Below are 16,803 nucleotides of genomic sequence, written 5' to 3' on the forward strand. Positions count from 1 at the left end.
ACTCCAAATATACAGCACTCTTGGTTTTCTTAATTCAGTGAAATCAAAATAAGCAGAGTTGAATATTACACAAGTTCGGATTGGTGGCATATTTCTGCATCTATGTTTTATATCTTGCATGTTGTACTACAGAAAAAAACAGAAACCCCAAATGTCATCTGTGCTTTTATGGACTACAGTGTTTTTTGTTTTCCTGTGCCTTAGGTCTATCTGAAGAAATCAGACTAAGATACAAAGTGCAACCATCCCTTGGGATTCAAGGAATTACTCCTGGAAATTTAAAACACATCACAAAACCAGTAAGAACTAGAGAAGCTTTGAGGACTGCAAACTTTTGAAGCAAGCAGTGTCTGGTGAGAACAGGTCAAGCACTGTTTTTGACAACTACAGCCTGCACTCTTTTCTTTAGTTATAGTTTTTGGACAATGAGAGTCATCAAGTGATATTATCCAAGTGGGCAAAGATGGCACTGTTGCTTTGCAAAGGTTAAGCAAAGACTCAACATCTTTTAAAAAGTTATTTGCTGCCAAAACCTGGCAGGGAATTGCACCTCTGATTCTCAGTTTTCCACTAAAAATTGACACTGAAGTTTTTACAACTGTGAGGGCCACAAAATATGGATTTGGGAACCATATATGGCACATTAATTGATACTGGAAGTGTATCCCTCCTTCCCAGATTATACAGGAAAGTCCCAGATGTAGAGTAGTTCAGGAGTATGACAAAATGTTCCTTGATGAACGTATTAACTTTCCTCCTTAGGAAGCTGCTGCTATTATAGACTTAAATCCCATCATCTCTACTGCTTCACCTTAAGCCTCAATGATTAAGGTAACCAAGCAGAGAAATTAATCACTTTTTCTGAAGCCTATCCTTATAATCTCTCTGAAAGAATACACAGCTGAAGAAAACTATGGAATGAAGGAAAAAACTTAGAGAACTGGGTAAGTGACATCTGTGAATGACTACCTGCTCTTGTCAAACTTATCTGTAGCTAGGAAAAGACACACAGAAAGGAATCTGCACAAGAATTTCATCTTCTTCTTCTTCTTCCTCCTCAAATTTGTACTACCACCCACCTCCCCCCATGGAGAGAGACTGAGTGGTTTACCAAGTCCTTTAAGGAGGCATGACACAAAAATCAGGAATTTTATCCTGGCCTAGTGCCTTGGAATTATGAGTCACATGAATCCTCCCTACTTCATTCATCCTTTCCTTACCTAACAGCACTACTCAGCTGTATGACATGATGCAATGAAGTCAGTAAGGTCAACCAGCTGCTAAAAAAAACCCAGCCCTTCCCATCCTACTATGAAAAGTCATAGTGAAACTAAAGGGTGAGAAGCCATGCAATATGTCACTCTGACTGGGTTCTCTCAGCATACTGTGCTATTAACCATGGTTATTTTACAAACCATAATGGCTGATTCACATGATATGCTATGACAAACCATAAACAAACTACATTGTTTAGCGTACTGTCTAAATTTAGCAGTTGCCAGCAGCATAAATTGTTTGTGTTTGCATGGGGAGATGTCTGAATCAAGTCAGTTGTTTATAAACCACAGTTTGTGGCTTCAAATATATAGCCAACTGTCATTAAGCAAACCATGGCTTAGAAAAATGTATAGACTACTCTTTGCTAAACTAGGCTAGGCTGTATTGCTAATTCTACAGGATTTTATTATACAGTCTTTAGGTTTTAACCACAACAAGTAGAAGGCACTTATGAGTTCAAACTACCATTTCCACATCAGCTTTCATGAAATATACTTGTTCTTGCAAAACTTCCAGTTTGTAAACTGCTCTCATGCTTGATTTGTAATCATTTATCATCAATCTAAAAGATGGAGCCCATTCAGAAAAAATATTACATGTATTCAACTTCTTCTTTTTCACTTGCTGTTTGTAGGCTGCTGCTGGCCCTAGATTAGGTAGCCACTCTTCCAAAAAGATTTTTTGTTTAATTGACAGTTGTAATGGAAAGGCTGTTCATAACCAAATTTGGGAACCAATAAATGAAGATGATGCTCTGCAAAACAATGGAGCATGTGTTAGGCCCCTAGCTGCTTAGAGAACGTATGGATAAAAGCTACATCATTAACAACTGCTTCTCTGAATCAACTGAAAATTGGGTGGGAGTGTATTCTTTCCTGCAGAAAACCTTGTCGTAAAACAAAACAATAATGCTGTGTACATTTTTTTCATCTTAAGGTTTAAATACAGCAGGATAGGCAAGAGTCTGCTAAAAATATTTACAAGTTTTGAATCAAGTATACAAAAGAATGCTGTATTTTCCTATTGGCAAGCTACTTACAGGTAGTCCTTGCTTAATGATCGTTCGTTTAATGAGTTTGAAGTTATGACGGCCTTGGAAAAAGTGCTTTACAACCTGTACTCTCACTTACAATCATCACATTGTCCCCGCAGTCACATGATCACATTTTGGGCACTTGGCAGCCGGCTTGCGTTTATGACCATTTGCAGTGTCATGCGGTCACGTGATCGCAATTTGTGGCCTTTTTGGCAAAAAAGTCAACTGGGGAAACTGGATTCACTTAATGACTGTTGTAAAAATGGTTGTGAAATTGGGTCCAGTCACGTGACTCACTTAATGACCATACCACTTAATAACCACAATAGGGACCGGAAAATTGGTTAAGTGAGGACTACCTGTATTTTAATTTCAAACTTAGCTAGTAAACAAAGATTAAATTCTATATCAAGATTGTTCATTAACTTGCGATTTTATCTTAGTAACTGTACACATCAGCAACAGCTGACTTAGGCAAGATCTTTAAACTTAACCACATTGGCAGATGTCCCAAAGCTATCTCATCCTTAAATGCTGGATATCTTCTCTGGTTATGAAAATGCAATTTTTATATTGAAAATTCCATTGCTCCACTTAATTGCAGTGATTGTTTCATATGCTGCTTTAAACCCAAATGTGACTTGTTTGGTTTTGGCTCTGTGAAATCTGATATATGAACCCAGCTGTTGTGGAACAAACCCTAATTATTGCTGCATTAAATTACATTTACAAAAACAATGTCCAGAGAGAAGTTCACATGCATATGCCACTTTCCTTCAAGAATACTTAAAACGTCCAGGATGAAAAGTAACATGGCTACCCAGCTGACTTGTATTGTCATATAATAAAAAAACGAAAAAATGGTTCAAAGGTTTTTCTTATGGATGAGTACAGTAAAATCGTGATTTTACAGACCTGCATTCAACAGATTTTGGATACAAAGACAAAATTTTAGCTTGGGCTTTACCTTCAAACAACAGGTAAAGCAACCTGGACAACTGATATAATTTATGTTGTTTATGTTATTACTGCAATGATGTTTTTACATCTTTTGTTAATGGCAACTACCTTCTCCAAAAGGATTCTGCCATCCTATCAGTTCATCTAGAGGGGTTCTGCACAAGGTTCCATTCCCCTGGACATGCAAGGGCCATGAACCAGAAGATAGGCCTTTGTGGTAGCCCTGACACTTGGAAGACCTTACCTCCAAAAGTGTGCCTAGCCCTGTCATTACTGACATTTGCAAGACTGTGAAAGCAATGTTATTAAAGTGTTCCTTAACCAAAATGCTTCAATCAATTTGGGAGGGGGACTATTTTACTTTGCCTGAGTGAAAGTCTGAAGATGTTTTATAGCATGGGTTATTTTTATGTTTTTACACCTTCTGGAATGTTATGGGCAGTATAAAATTACTGCTAATAAATAAATAAATAATAAAAATTTGCATCAGTTTCCATCCTGTGTAAAAATTCAGTTATTAAATGACAAAAATATGTAAAATATGTAAATTACATAGATTTAATGAACTTTTGGATTTAATGAACATGCTTTCTCCCTAACAGTCCATTAAACTGAAATTTTACTGCATTGTTATTGCTGCATCAAATAAAGACATATCTGATACAGCAGTTGATTTACTATCACTTTAGTAAGCAAATTATGATCGTGATTTTGAATCTTTAGGAGCTCATTTCAAAACTGCATAATTTATAAGTTCGTACAATTGTATTCATTTCAGGGGCACTTGCCATTATTACTTATTATTCTGAGTTGCTTAAAACTAAAGTTCATATATAAAATAAAAAGGCAATGTTCTAATCAGTGAACTGATTAGCTGAGTAGTTGAAAGGCTATTGTTGATCTTGCTTCAATGGTGCAAGACTTCCTGTTGGATACATAGTTAGGATTACTCTACTCCCAGTTCTTAGTATAGGCTCCTAAGCCAAAGAGCAAAGTAGAAGAGTATACAAAGTCTTCGTATACTGTACAGAGTTACAAAAGGACTATGAAAAGCTACTTTGCCTAACAAGCTTTTCTTCTGAGGTACAAATGGAGCAGAACATTAACTTGTGACTCATTGAGTTAAGTTAATCTGATGTAGAAACAAATCCCTCCAATTCCTTTGATTCTTCTTACATGTGATATATTTATTACTTAATCACAAGTCTCACAGTCCCTCAGTCTCTAAGAACTCTCAAAGTAAATTGCACATACTTACAACTAGAAGGGGTGTCTCTACTCCTTAACCTTCATTCCTGGAAATCTGTGACTGACTCTTCACAATGCATATAGGAACTGCTACACTGAAAATTGGTAGTTTGCACTAATGTACATCTGACAATTGTTGACTTTTATACTACATTTCCATGATTTATACAAGACACCAGGAAGAAGGCAAAGATTACGAGCACATCCTCATGTATGAAAGACTGCATTAATCACCCTCTGATTCAGAATGTCAGAATTGTGTCTTTCGTCTTTATAAGTGATGCCATGTATTTCAGCAATGGAAATATTTAGGGTTGAGCTTCTGAACAATCACTTGGCCAATCTTATCTGAATTCATTCAATGACCTTAATACTGCCCCAGCTTGCACTGTTTTTGTAAAAGCAATTATTCTTCCTCTTCTCTATTTTCCTTTTCCTCGTACTGTTACATTTTCCAAAACTCAAAATGAGGAAAAAAGATGCTTATAGAAGCTTAACAGCAGCAAGCTCAAAAATCAGACTCTCTCACTTTACCTTTTAAAACCTACCTACTCTTGCTGCTTGTTCTAACCATTATCCAATCCCTCCTTAATCAGACTGACTTCGTATATTGTGTTAAGCCATAAACCAGTTTTACAAACCACAAGTGCTGGATTCATACACCATTTCAAGTCTACATCAAATAAACCACATTTTGTCTTAGTGCAATGTGTAAGCTCAGCCACATCACCATGCATATTTGATGCAGGATATTTAATGAACTTATTTAGAACTTGGTCTACTAATCTCAATGAATTTTAGTCACGACCAGTTGAGCAAGCATTAGGTGAAGCAAACATATAAACTGGCCTAAGTAGCTGGGACTGCTAGAAAGTGTTGTGCTAATATAAGTATCAAGAACAATTAGTACAGGTAGGTTGTGATTAGTGCGAGTTAAAATAATGTGATACTTGATTTAGTGCACATTATAAATTGATACCAGGTCATGTTTAATACAACCCAAAATTCAGTTAATGTGAGACTAGCACATGTGCAATTGAATCTAGTGCATGCACGCTTGCAGTTGAGGTTGTAGATGCTGCTAATCTTTTGTGTGCACAAAATGGAGAAAAGGAAGATTCCATCAGAGGAAAACAATACAGTACAAGTTTAAAAAAGAGGCTCATTATTACATTAGAGCAAAAATTTGATGTAATTGAACAATGTGAATGTGGTTGTAGCAGCACTAAAATAGGGTGAGTTGTTGGAATGCCTGAATCTACAGAATTTTTTGTTTTTGTTTTCCTTTCCATAACTACCCTGTAACTTTGTTAATCATAAATTTAAATTATAAGTATATTCTTTTTATCCTTTACTGTAATATTTCATTAATATACATATAACATTTTTGTTTAAAACATTTTCATTGCCGATTTCTGCTGAGCTGGAACCAATTACCATATTTTCCATAGAAATATTACTTTGAATAGTGTGAATTTGAATAATATGATTTTGTGGGATTCATTATCCACACTAATCAAGACCTGCCTGTATTAGCACTATGCAACACAGTTAAATAACGTATTTACAATTGCATGTATCAATTTTCTCCCATTATCTGATCTGAAGGTACATTGCCAAGATGAGTCACAAAAAATGACTAACAGTTATGGCAACAGCTGGATTAAAAAAATAATAAAAATTGCTTTGTCGAAGTATGACATTTTATTGAAACAAAAGCCCTCCTAAAATGAATCACAAACTAAGTTAGCATGCAGCTCCCCCTTAAACAACTCCAAATTAATGATATTACAACTCTGAAAGTATTGTGAGAGTTAGGGCTAATCCTTACGTTTTAATGGTTTGCTTTTTTATAGATGCTCGCTACACACAGAGCCATATACCTGTGAAATTGGGAGTCCACAAAACTGGTTATAGTTATGGGAAGCTTGCCAGAAAATATTTTCTTGACCCCCGAGTCCTGCCACAGCATTAACGTGGGGCGGATGTTTGAGGAAGAACATGTTATATAGATCTGGTTCACACACGAACCATAATGTGGGTTTATTCATTTTTTGTTTACCAAGTACTAACTCACCTACCACAGCTTAATGTTCTGTGTGAGCCAGACCACAGGGTACCAGATTAAGTCTATTCTTTCACAACAAACTTTTAGCATAAAATAGGCTAAAGCTTCTAAGAATCCTCCATCACATCTTTCATGGCTTGTCAATTTTGTTCTTCCCCTGCCATTTTTTAAAAATTTACATTGTACCTTACACAAAACACATATAAGGTCTGTAGTCTGACCAGTAATTATTACCAATATTGGTTGGTAAGAAAGGATTTCATTAGACAGTACATCTTAGTAATTTCAGTTGTTTCCTCATAGTTATCATTCAGGAAGCACATGGAAACAAGACAAACTTGTTCAAAGCTTTTAATCTTTAGCACAATTTCCCTAGTCATGCAAAGTTTCAGAGCAGTCCATCTGAATATGTATTTACATCTCTGCATTAGAACTCATCTGGAAAATAGAAAATAAAGTAATATTAGGGAAGTAAGTTGGGCATATTTTATATGAGAAAGTCTAGTTAACAAACACCTTCATCTTGGCTAACGTAACTAAGGTGAACATGTAGTTAATACATTTGAGAAAGAATTACCTGTTTCACCTATATTCTGCACTGATGAGATTTTTCATCAAACTAATTAAAATTAGATTTTTCTTGTCCTAAGACACCCTTTGAAATTCCACTGCAAAACTTAAGATACAAGATTATTAAGGCCTAATACTCAATGAGATGGTAAGCTGCTGGAGGATACTATTACTACTGACAAGCTCATGATTTTTCCATAGAAAAACAAACAAAAACAAAACTCAAAGAAAACCTTGTCTTTGACTTATAAACTATCCATTAGTAGGTTTTCCAGAGAGTTGTAGAAAAACTTTATAACCTGTAATCATTTCATATTACATGCATACATAGCCTGTGATCCACCAAAGCTAAAACTACTACTAGTACTCCTCCAGAAATTGTTAAAAATAAAACTTCAGAGGCAAGACAAAAGGAAAAAAAAATATTAAACTTGTAGGAGAGTAAACATTTTAAGCATATCTAATTAACAGCTTTAATTAAGTTTGAATCAATTTTAGTTGTTCAGGGAAAAATTAAATTATCCTTTTTGGGCAAATGGCCTCCCACGCTCCTTAGATGAAATACAGCCCCCAAAGTGGAAAAGGTTTCGTATCACTGTCAAAATCATCTGAGGTGGGACAACTATTTAAACACAATATCCAGTTCAATGAAGCCTCAAAATAGCAAGCAGACTTTTATTGCACACACACAGTTCTGCCAAAGCATCTTGGGATTTGAAGAATCCTTAGCTTTATTGATTGGGAATGTTTGATTTTATATTAGAATCTGGAACTAGTTTCAGAATCCTTACATCGAAACAATGGTTCAATGCCCTTAGAATTTATTTTTTCCCAGTACAGTTCAGGACAGTCAGCAAACAAATTACTCTATGCAAGTTTTTAACTCATCATTTCAGATTAGATTTACTCTACTAACAATATACTGTCTTTGTGTTGTCCACAGGCAGTGTCCTTATAGTAATTGCTTCTTCATTTGTGTCCTATGCAAACTGCTGAAGCAGCATAAGATGGTACCTTGTCCCATACATTTTTTTTCAGCATTTCAAGTTCTTACCCCAACATTAAGGCTGACAAATACATTGGCAAGAGTTCACAAACACTCAACTCAATGCGGCTTGACTAAGCTCTAAAGCTCAAATTCACCACTACCCTTTGTGCATCGTTAATGTAGTCAGAAGCTGCAGCTGAAAAGCCACTGGATTGGTTTGTGCTGTCATGGGGAACAGTCCAATAAACTTGACATCTAGCATCTCAGATGTTAGTGAAGAGGGAAGAAATCTGTAAAAACCCAGATGTAACCTTCCAACAGTGATAGTGGGTGTTTCTGATGATGACAGTCAGTAGAGCAGTTGTAGGAGGCCTTGATGTGGTCTAGCAGTTCCTTAAAGAGATGCTGAGTTGGCTGAATTTCCTGGAGGAATTGGGAGGCTTCCAGAGTAGGCAAGGCCTATAAGACTTGGTGTGGCCTCAGAAAGTGACAGTTAGATGAAGGCCTGGACTAAGTTATTACACACAAACTCCACTCAGAATAAAAGGTCTGACCAACTGTCTTGCTAGCAATAAATACAGCAACAGAGATAGTGCTCTATAGTGACATTTATCTTCTCAAGCTTCTCCATTCACTGTTGATGATGGGCCAAGAACAGGTGTAGCTTCACATCCAGTAATTGAAACAGGGCTCCCCAGAAAATGTGCTGTGAATTGTGGACTTCAATCCTGAAGATGAGCAATGGCTATTGATATAACTGACATCTCTGCCCTGAGAAAATCTGTCTCTCAACTATCACAATAACACAGAGAGAAGTTCTCCTCCTACTCATGAAGAGTGTTTTTAACAATACTTTCCATGTTTTCATCATTGTTACATTCAGTAGATATATTCTGTCATAGCAGGTGATAACACCTAGCCAACCTAAATAAGATCAGAACTCATTTGTACTTGGACAGATCACCAGGAAATCCTTGAATTGTAGACTAGACAATGAAGCACTTCCAGGAGAAGGTAAATGGTAAATCACTTTGATTTTGTTGGTAAGAAAACAGCATGGATACGTTCAGGTAGGCATCAGCTTGACTCAAGGCAGACTTTACCCTGAAATGCAGGGAACAAGGAGTAAAAAACCTCAAGTAAGCACTGCCCTATACTCTGCTGCCTTATTTTACAGAAAGGGAAAATAAAATAATTTGCTACTGTCTTACATTTCATTACTGAGGGGAAATTTTTTTGCATATATGTGTACAGTTTTTTTCTACTCTTCTTTGTCTTAAGTTCATAGTCATCTTCCTTTTGGGTAAATACAGTGTCTGTTGTTCACTGTGAACAATTTTTAGAGTAAAAGAACTCTTTTCTTCAATGAAACTATTATATTTATGTTATTAACAGATAAATAATTTATCTTTTTTTTAATCTGTTCAATTGTGTCCAATTCTTGAAGACTGCCTGGACTCCTCCCTGCAGTTTTCTTGGCAAGGTTTTTCAGAAGTGGCTTGCCATTGCCTACTTCCTAAGGCTGAGTGTGTGTGACTGGCCCAAGGTCACCCCAGCGGCTCTGTGCCTAAGGTGGGACTAGAACTCTGTCTCCCGGTTTCTAGCCTGATGCCTTAACCATTACCCCAAACTGGCTCTCAAATCATATTACTCTTTTAGTAATAACTAAATCATCTATTTCCAACTATGGATCGATCCTGAACACTAACAATACTGATTTTGTATTAATAGTTAAATGCCAATTATCACAAACATTTTTTTTTAATGAGGGTTTCCTATCAGTTTCTTATGTGTGCATAAGCTGCTCCTAGTTGAGAAAAGGTAAAGTAACTAGATAGGCATGCAGGATAATATGCTGTGAACATAAAAGGAATACACCTACCACCAGGAAAGCCCTAACTGGACAACAAGCTAGCAATCATCTTTTGGAGCCAGAGGGTACACTGGGAATTCTGAGAACATACTGTGAGTATTGCAAAAAAGTTAACTTGGATTTTTTCCCTCCATAATACTGTTACTCATTTAACAGAACAAGAAGGAAGGGAGGCCATGCAGAGTATAACTTCTGAAATTATTTCCAACCCCTTTACCAGCAGCAGCCTTAGGAAGCATCTGAATTAAGGCAAGGGCAAATTACTTCTGAAATCTTGCCAAGAAAACTGGAGGGACTTGTCCAGGCAGTCACCAAGAGTCAGCATTGACTTGAAGGCACACATACAGTCGGTGTATACTCTGTTTTGTTTAACATTCCTTTATGAGGTTTTTAAAATATATATTCTGATTTTTTTTCCTAATAATTCACTCAGGCAATTTTTCAGTTCCAGATTTAGCAGGCTGGGTTTTTTTTAACAACCTGATCAGTGCAAGCAACTGTGCTGCTCTTTGCTGATGTTTTCATTTGCACATATGGGATGGCTGCTGTCTGCCCTCCGCCCACCAAAAGTCTTCTAGTGTTTGTTGATTCCATGAATATAATTCACATTATGATCACGCATGAGTGTTCACATACCAAAGCTCAACTCTCCCTCTTTATCTATATGCCTTTTTAAATGCATGAAGCTCAAAATTAACAAGACATGAATATGTACACGTACAGCAAAGCTTAGCAAACTAACCAAATTAACACTATACACAGCTTCAACAACATTAACAATGATTTTTCTGTGAAGCACAATTGAGCATGCATGCACACATACCTTTGCACTATCTACTACAAAATAAAGCACAAAGCAATACATGTATAACCCATCCATCCATTGACAAACTCAAATTTTCCCATCCTATCTAAACTAATAGCAGTATAACATGACAAGTCCTTGATGCTGTATTAGCTAAGATGGAAAAAAAAGCAATCACAGGACACAAAACAGTTCAACTGCAATGTCGGAAACATTCAGAGCAATGCTCTGAAACAGCAAAAAATTGTTTCGTGCTCAGGACAGAATGGCATGTTCTGTTTAGATCTGAACAGAATCTGAAACTAAAATTCAAATGGCACCTTTTTAATGCCCAGAACATTTTGAAACAGTAATTATGATCTCACAGCACTCCAAGGTCAAAATGTTTTGCACACCCCTAACACTTTCTTATCATCTGCACAGCCTCTTCTAAGGTTAAACCAATTGCCATCTGTAATACGGCTATGCAGCAATCCAAAATTTGAAGTGAAAAAGGTAATTTGGAGGGTGCACTGATACACACCTAACACCTATTGGGAACACTCAAACTGAATAATCCTTTCCCAGGATTGCATACCAGCTGTGGGAAGTAGCCTGGTGAGACAAGGAAACTCCTTTTAAGATGTATCCAACAGAGGCCATACATATGCACTCCAAATTACATTCTGCCCTTTGAATCTAAATATGTGTATAGATCTAATCATAGGTACACGAATAAAGCCCTGTCCAAAATGCACACAACCACACATTTCACTTAATCCTTACTGAGTTAATAACAATTTTATCAGGAGCCAATTTAGACTGGAGACATTGTGTATGGAGCAAAGTATTAAGCTTTCCTCCTGCTGTTCCCAGAACTGCTGGGTTAACCAACTAAAGAGCTTTTCTCAACAGCCTGAGAAAGAAAAAAAACAAGTTGTTTTTTTTCCTTAATAGCTACACACCCTATAATCCTGCCTCATTCATGGTATTGTATGGTGGATTCAGACATTACTGTCTTCTATTTGTAAACTTTCCATCTTTTTCCTGAGGGATGAAAAAACAGAATTGCTCCATAATGTCCTTGGAGGGATAGGATTAGGAGCAAGTCCATCTACAAGTAGCCACAAGATGTCACAAGATCCAGACTGATTATACACCTGCATTTTCAGCCTCACTTGGGAATAAATGGATGGGCAAAATGTATTTTAGAAGGTTTAATTTAGCACAGGAACAGTAGCAGATGGCATTTAAATAGTGTTCCATATGAAAGGTGTGTGTGTGTATGTATAGAAAAGCAGCATGCCAAGATGTCACATCAAATCGAATGCAGACTTATCTGTAGATTGACAAGGTTCCTGCTAACATTTGAAACTTTTACATTAAAAAACCCTCTCCCACTTTGTAAGCTCAGACTTTGCTTTAGAAAAAATAAAGAAATCTGTACCATCAGTAATCCACAGAGCATAAGTAAGCTAAACTTCCATCATGCTTCTCTTTAAGAAGTCTGTTTTCATACTTTCTCTGGCTTGATTTAAACTGTTCTTTGAAAGTGACCTTCCACAGAATGGGAAGCAGTCAGTCATAGCACAGCACCACTTATCACAGTCTACATTTTAAGGAACAAGATTACAGGGGAGTTGGGGGAGCTACAAAACTACAGACTTAAAAGAAATCTCAAAAAATAATTATATCCCACATTTAAAAACATCAGTAATGTTCATTACATATACACACACATATTACGGGAAATGTTTGAGCATTCCTGACAGATTGGAAACCAAAACTGTTACACTAGGCCTATCTTCCAGTTAAACACCTGGAATCTGGGCAGTTGACTTATTCTTTTGTTATAATGCCTGAGTTTCCCTTCCAAACTCAATATTAGCCCAGACAGGAAGTGTCTTCTATCTCTCACTCAAGTAAAACTAAAGAAAAGTATTCCTAGTTTTGTAACATAGCCTCTGAAACGTAAAGAGATTTCATTTTTAAGGCCACACAACTCAAACACCGTGACTCTTATATAGATCTGGAATTGCCTGGGTAATTTTGCCCAACATCTGAATGGACTCATCTGAAAAAAGTAAGACAGACCAAATATATTCTAAGATCCCAGTAGTGAATTATTTTGGGGACATTTCTGATTCTGAGTACATAAGGATACATAGAAATTACACACACACCCCTACACACTAACTTCTGGAAATTATTCTTTAAGTTACATTTCACATTGTGTCTTTCCCACCTTTCAGCATAGTAACACACATCAATCAATCATCATGCCAACGTTCATGTGCTAAGGATGTCCCTACAGTTTCACTGTGTTGAACTGGAGATATGTAAAAGCTGCTATGTTTTCCCCCAAATAAAACCTACATAAAATGTGATCTTTGCAATGACTGAATGAACCATGTAACACACTGAAACCAAGCCATTTGAATTGCATCTTATTCCCATTAATACTCAGTTTTCTACACTTCTTATACTGGAATCTGAATTTGCATAATCACCAGGGTGGCAAAGGAAGGCATCTTGTGGCTTAGTGTTTCTTGTAAAGAATGCCAGTTTGTGTGTCAGGAATGGGAAAAAGTAAACAGAAAAATCATATGACCAAAGAACAGAAGTTTCTGTAAAGTCACCACTTTTTAAGCAGTCCAAGAAAACAGTATTATTTCTAGGAGCATATCGGTCAACATACCTTTTTAAAATTTAGCTTATTTTCTCAGTTTTTATTCCAAGAAAAAGGCTACCTATTTTCTAAAGCCCTTAATAATTATATGTATATATGTTATACAGCAAATACAGATTAGCAACTCAGTTTAGAGTATCTTATTTTTAAACTTCCTTTCTATAAAATCATTCAACATAACTGAATCCTAAAAAACTATTTCTCACTGTCTTGCTCACAGACAAGTTTATAGCGATGGGAGGCATTTTAAACACACTCAGATAAGTCTGAAACTGGAATCAAACAGCACACTAATCTACAGATTTTTCAGCCACAGTTTACCAAGGAATAATTGGCTTGGCTTGCTTAGAGTTCAAAAATCACAGTAGCTGGAATCGTACTAAGCTCAAACCACGCTTGGGCTTAGTGTGAACCCATCTGACATCTTTTTAGAAAGGCTGTTACTACACAGTATTGTAGATAGTTTGATACTATTACAGGTTCAGTAAAATGCATTATACCCCACATGACAAAATAAGCATATTTTGTACATCTCACACTCACATCACAGAAGCACTAGACACAATTTTTTATGACAATACAAAGTATGAAAACAACCTGTAATTTACCTGATAGTCAACATTTTGGGATTACAAAAGGTAATGTGTGTATATGATGGCATATGGAAGTTCATGTTGTTGCTATTTTTCAAATTAGAAGTCTAAGAAGAAAGGCCCAAATGAATCAACTAGGACATTAGGTTCCCCCAAAGAAGTTGCCTAGTCCTGATCAGGCAAGGAGTACTACATGGAAGGCTCCAGAGGCTAGTTTCTGGATCATTCCGCAGCTCTTCTTAACCCGCAGAAACCATTAGGCAATGCAAGTGCAGGCATCTGCTCCTCTCTGACCAGTTCCCTTCCTGGAATAAAGCAGCTGACACTCCCTTCCTCAGTTTCACTTATTTTAGGGGAGACTTGTCCTTGTGGTGCAGGAAAAATTGAGACTTTAACGCATCTTTTCGTATGGTTTGTTTTACTAAGATATTTGTGCTACCTCTATTTCTGTACCGTTGACTAATATAGCAGCTAAAACTGTACTATTTTATTTCTTTTGGCAGATAAAGATTCAGTTGCTACTCAACTTTTTCAGAATTTGTGCTGGGCTTATAGAGTCTGCCAAATGATACTTTGAGATTTGGCCCAACAGTAAGCTAACTAGGCCTAGAGTTTATTTGGCATAAGCTGATATTATGCTGTTACTTTTGCTTTTTTATCATGCTTGTATTTTGTACTGATATACACATATACATATAGAGATCCAGATTGACGTATGGGCTAAGGTACTGGCCTAGAAGACTGAGTTCTAGGCCTCCCTTAGGCATGAAAGCTGGCTGGGTGACTCTCAGCTCAAATTATTTCTATTGGGTTGTTGTTGCAGGGAAAGTAGGAGGCAGGAGTATTAGGTATGTTGGCCACCTTAGCTGGTCAAAATATATATATATTAAAAAGTGAGATAAAATAATATATTAACAACAACAGTAATAGTAATGCCTTCCTCATAAGGCTTTTAAGAGACCAATTGTATTAAATGCTGCATAAACGTAAGTGACAAGAGTAAAGAGAAAATATCTATTGTAATTGGAGCGATTGTATATGCCCTTGGCAGAACGAAACATGCCAAGCATTATACAGAACTACCTGACACCATTTAATACATTATTATCTGACTAATATAGAGTTTTAGATATGAACTGAGTAAGTTGCAGTATTTTTCAGAAAAACTGAGAAAGAGAAAAGCTTACTATATACCAATTGCCATGTCTTCGCAGCTTCTAGAGATATTCAAGCTTTGTTTATTTATATAGAGCTTTTGCCAAAATACTTTGAATCAAACAAGGCCTTATGGTTTCTTGTGACAAAAGTATTTACTCTCCCCCATCGCACTTTATATCAGAGTTACTTATTCCAAAGTTGTGTCCACTAGAGAGCAACTCAGCATTTATGTTTATTGGATAAAAATTTAGCATACTGTGAGAACACAGCCAACTGTAGTTGATTCAACTATCTGTGGTTAAGTAGATCATGGCTTAGCATGCTGATCTAGGAACAGACTTTATAAAACATATAAAGAATAACAGATGCATTAAAATAAAATATGGCTTTAGTAACAGTATACCTTGTCTAAAACGTATGTTTATCCTGGCTCAATAAGCAGCTACATACTGTCTAGAAATCTGAGAAGCTGCCTCTTTCCTGGCAAAAGCCATTTGAGGTGATAAGCAAACAGAGAACAACTCAACATACAACAGAAGTTCAGAAACAGTCAGGAGTCATAAACATAGCATCCATCCAGTATCTTCGCCCTATAGTAATCTCTGTGGGGAATAAAAAACCTGAACATTTCACGGAGGCGAGCAAAATGCTTGCTTACTGGAACTGCGGAACCTCTCTCCAAATCCAGCTTTTGATTTAAAGTACTTCCTCGCAGTTTACACCAAAGCGCAGAACCCCGCAGTTTAGGAACTACTAACCTTTGCACCTTGGGAAACAGCAGCAACACTTTGCAAGGAACCAGCCCCGGCAGGACGTGCTGGCATACGCAGCTTGTCTCCCCTCCTTCATTCCGCCTGGGAGACCGTCATGTCAAATCAATCAAGTGCCCACAGTTCATCCACGCGACTAATTCCACGGTATCATCCCGGAGAGTGAGAAAAAAATCTATCCCGCGAAAGGGAGGAGCTTTTGGACAAGAGAGGCGGAGTCACGGCCACAACCCCAGCTGGTGGTTATCTATCTGCCTGTGCTCGCAATAACACGGGCTCTGAAAATTATGCGATGCGGCGACAGGGAGAAATGCACGCCTATTACCAACCGCGAAGCTTCTTTTCTGTAGTCCAAACACTGCAAGGAGTTATGTGATCTAGAAGACAAAGGACAGCCTGCCATTGCCACAAAGCGTTGCAATTAATAAAGTAGGCAGCGTGCCCCTTCGAACTGCATCCACGTTAGCTGGTTTTTACAAAACCTTGCAATAAAGCCTCTAGAGAGGAACTTTTTTGAGATTTACTGGAAGAGGTAATAAAGAACCCACCACCACGTCCCTTTTCTGGAGAGTTCATGATCGAGGAACTCATTATTGTTTCAATTTGAATTCTCGATACAGCCTCTTGGTGCCGCTGACGACGAAGAAACCGCGCGTAATTAACTCGCTCCTTCTTGCTAAGTACTGTACTTCGGTTCTAGCGTGAGTTCTTTAATTTCTTAGACGGCTCTGTGTAATGCTGCCAAATAGCTGGGAGCCTATCCCGGCTTTATGTGAAACCGCTCAGTG

At 37.2% G+C, this 16,803-nt stretch overlaps 1 protein-coding gene across 3 annotated transcripts in view; it reads right to left on the bottom strand.

The window, feature by feature from the left end:
• KALRN (kalirin RhoGEF kinase) overlaps positions 1–16,803 on the bottom strand; it is a 165,464-nt gene that overhangs the window by 33,702 nt on the left and 114,959 nt on the right. Inside the window, exon 1 of one of the 3 annotated variants that reach the window (XM_063288780.1) lies at positions 16,004–16,157. The exons of the other annotated variants lie outside the window; for them this stretch is intronic. Coding sequence (XP_063144850.1) covers positions 16,004–16,094 — 91 coding nt within the window. The 5' untranslated portion in view covers positions 16,095–16,157. Of the gene's footprint in view, positions 1–16,003; positions 16,158–16,803 lie in introns of those variants that run through there. 3 annotated transcript variants of the gene reach the window in all.

The sequence above is a fragment of the Candoia aspera genome, chromosome 1 (assembly GCF_035149785.1).
Source record: "Candoia aspera isolate rCanAsp1 chromosome 1, rCanAsp1.hap2, whole genome shotgun sequence".
Taxonomy (NCBI): domain Eukaryota; kingdom Metazoa; phylum Chordata; class Lepidosauria; order Squamata; family Boidae; genus Candoia; species Candoia aspera.